At 39.0% G+C, this 3,066-nt stretch overlaps 1 protein-coding gene across 1 annotated transcript; it reads left to right on the top strand.

Annotated features, from left to right (window-relative positions):
* Nucleotides 1-1,899: 1,899 nt before the first annotated feature.
* LOC100949822 (olfactory receptor 6-like) lies at nt 1,900-2,826 on the top strand. The gene has a single exon (XM_003781482.1). The coding sequence runs from the start codon at nt 1,900-1,902 to the stop codon at nt 2,824-2,826; it is 927 nt and encodes a 308-aa protein (XP_003781530.1).
* The last annotated feature ends 240 nt before the right edge of the window (nt 2,827-3,066 follow it).

The following is a 3,066-nucleotide window of genomic DNA, read 5'->3' as shown; positions in this document are numbered from 1 at the left end:
AGAGATAAAAGATACATGCCAAAAATAGTATTAAATTATATTTTCAAAGATATCACAAATCTAGTAATGATAGGTAAGCAAAATGATGCCTGTTATCATGAAATGTTATAAGGTCCAATATATTATAAATCTAGAAGTGGCACTGAATGATAGCAGAGGATGATGGACAGGAGCTGGATGGACAGGAGTGAATGTTTATGGGTGGTTTGAAAGAGAGGATGAGATTTGAATAGGCACTTGCCAAGTGACAAGAGTTATAATGAACTTCAAGTAGAGAATAGTTATGTATAATCACACTAAGCCTTGAAGGGGGATGTTGCATTGAAGAACTGCAAATTCTTCCATGTGCTTCAGCTTGAGTTGAGTGTCTGACAAAGGCAGAAGACTAGGATATAGAGGAATGTGGTGGTTAGATTACGAGGGAACTGCTATGCAATGTAAGGAGTTCAGACTGTAGGCAGCCAAAGAAGGATTTAAACTGGAGAATCACATATTAATATTTATAATTTAGCAAAGGCACTCATTCTGGACATGAGAATGCTAGTAGACTTAGTATCTATTGAGTGTTGTCTTGAACGGACAGTTCACCCTTTTTCCATGCTCTGTATGGCACCTTAAAGTGCATGCCCATTATTTCTCTGCTAAGACTTGGACTTTGGATTTTCCTTTAAGTCCTCTGTCCACCCTAATTTAATAATCTCTTTCCCTTTATTTGCACTATTCCTATAGTTCTCATATAACTACCTCTTCTTTCTTGAGAAAAACTGCTTCCTGCTGGAAGCATCCTTCTCAGTAATCTACATCAATTCTACTCCTGTGACTCAGCAAGTGAGCTCTTTCTCTGAATCAGTCAACACCCTATTCCTGGGAAAGACTTTCAGAGTTAGGGAATGGGTAAATCACATCTCATCAGTGACTAGATCAGAAATCAATGTACAGTGATTTCTGTATAGAGTTATATAGATTCACACAACAAATGCATATGGGTTTTCAACTAGGGCTGAGCAAAGGTCATCATAGATATTATTAGGAAGACTTGAATGTTATACAGACTTCAGAGGCAAAATTGTCTTTAGGCAGCATCCATAATAAGAAAGAGTTTAAATCAAGGAAAAGATAAAATTAATCAAGAGTCATATTTTGGAGCATAAAAATTTTGAGTTAATCTTAGAAGAAGACATAGATAATTACACAAATTAATTTGAGATCACATGTAAACTGCCATATACATATAAATCTAATGATATATACTTATATGTGTATAACTAATATACAAAGTTTTTATTCATATTAATGAGACCCATTTCATTTGAATTTTTAAGCCATGGCCCTAAACATAGGCAGAGAATTATTAACTGCTATTAGCAGAGTCTTTAAAATGCATTCAGCATAACTGAGGAATAGGCCAGAGTCAGTGATTCTCCAGACCAGGAGGGTTTTTCTGATTGATATAGTGTTTCTATTTTCTCCAGGTTTTTAACTTCCCAGCTTATCTGCCCTGCTTTCTGCACCATCTGGCACTTGTTCCAACCATCTCTCCTGCTTTACAAATGCCTCTGAAATCTGGAAATACCCTGAAAAGGAAAGTATTTACTTGAAATACTATCTGAAGACCAATTTCTGATCCAGATTGAAAGGCCCAGCCCTGAATGATCCTGCTTTGACAGTCTTAGTTTTGTGTGGGTTTGTTTTCCAGTCTTATCCTGACTCGTATGTTTCTGGAGAGGATCTGTGGCATCTCACAATTCCTAAATCATACCATAGGTATAGAGGGTGGCAGTTAGTTTAAGTGTAACAATAAAATACCTGGAGCCTGAGGGGCTCATGCTGCTAATGTGAATCCCACTCTTCAATTTGATGTAATTCTTAATAAATCCCTTGTCTTTTGGTGTCCTAACCATGTGGAAGGAAAATATCACCAGCATCAGTGAGTTCATCTTGGTTGGCTTCCCTACTGCTCCTTGGCTACAGATTCTGCTCTTTTTCCTCTTCCTCATCACCTACTTATTTGTGCTATTGGAAAATGTTGTCATCATCCTCACAGTCTGGATCACTGGGTCCTTGCATAAGCCCATGTACTATTTTCTAGGTACCATGTCCTTTCTGGAAGCCTGGTATATATCTGTCACAGTCCCCAAGATGCTGGCTGGATTTCTACTTCATCCCAATACTATCTCCTTCCTGGGATGCATGACCCAGCTCTATTTCTTTATCTCCCTCGCCTGTACTGAATGTGTGCTTTTGGCAGCTATGGCCTATGACCGTTATGTGGCCATATGTTGGCCTCTTCGATATCCTGTCATGATGACCACAAGGTTTTGTATCCAGCTGACCGTTAGTTCCTGGGTAACTGGCTTCACCGTCTCTCTGCCAAAGGTATACTTCATCTCCCAAGTTGGCTTCTGTGGCAATAATATCTTGAACCACTTTTTCTGTGATGTGTCACCTATCCTTAAATTGGCCTGCATGGGTATATCTGTGGCAGAAATGGTAGACTTTGTGCTAGCAATCGTCATACTTGTGTTTCCTTTCTTAGCCACTGTCCTTTCCTATGCCTTCATTGTCTCTACCATCCTACACATACCCTCAGCCACTGGGAAGCGGAAGGCCTTCTCCACTTGTGGGTCTCACCTTACAGTGGTTGTCATCTTCTACACAGCTGTGATCTTCATATATGTCCGGCGTCAAGCTATTTCTTCATTTAATTCTAACAAATTGATCTCAGCCATATATGCAGTCTTCACTCCCATGCTCAACCCTATCATCTACTGCCTGAGGAATAAGGAGGTCAAGGATGCCATCAGAAAAACCATGACAAGTGGCTGATCCCTGTTCTTGAGGGATTCTTTTTGCTGAACAGACTCACATTCCTTCTCCTTTCATTTTTTGATGTAACCTCAAAAATACCTTCTTTAGAGGAAGTCAGTAATCATAAACATACCAATTTAAAACAGTGATTTACAGATGTGGAGCCCAAGATCAAGGAAAATCCTCATTTCTGTGATGTCTTGATTGTTTCCTTTTACAAGGCGGTAGATGAGATAATGAAAATTCTAAGAATCATAG

This window comes from Otolemur garnettii, unplaced genomic scaffold (genome assembly GCF_000181295.1).
Source record: "Otolemur garnettii isolate 467f Iridium unplaced genomic scaffold, OtoGar3 scaffold00001, whole genome shotgun sequence".
Lineage (NCBI taxonomy): Eukaryota > Metazoa > Chordata > Mammalia > Primates > Galagidae > Otolemur > Otolemur garnettii.
Note: the sequence above shows the minus strand (reverse complement) of the source record. Positions and strands in the feature narration are given on the sequence as shown.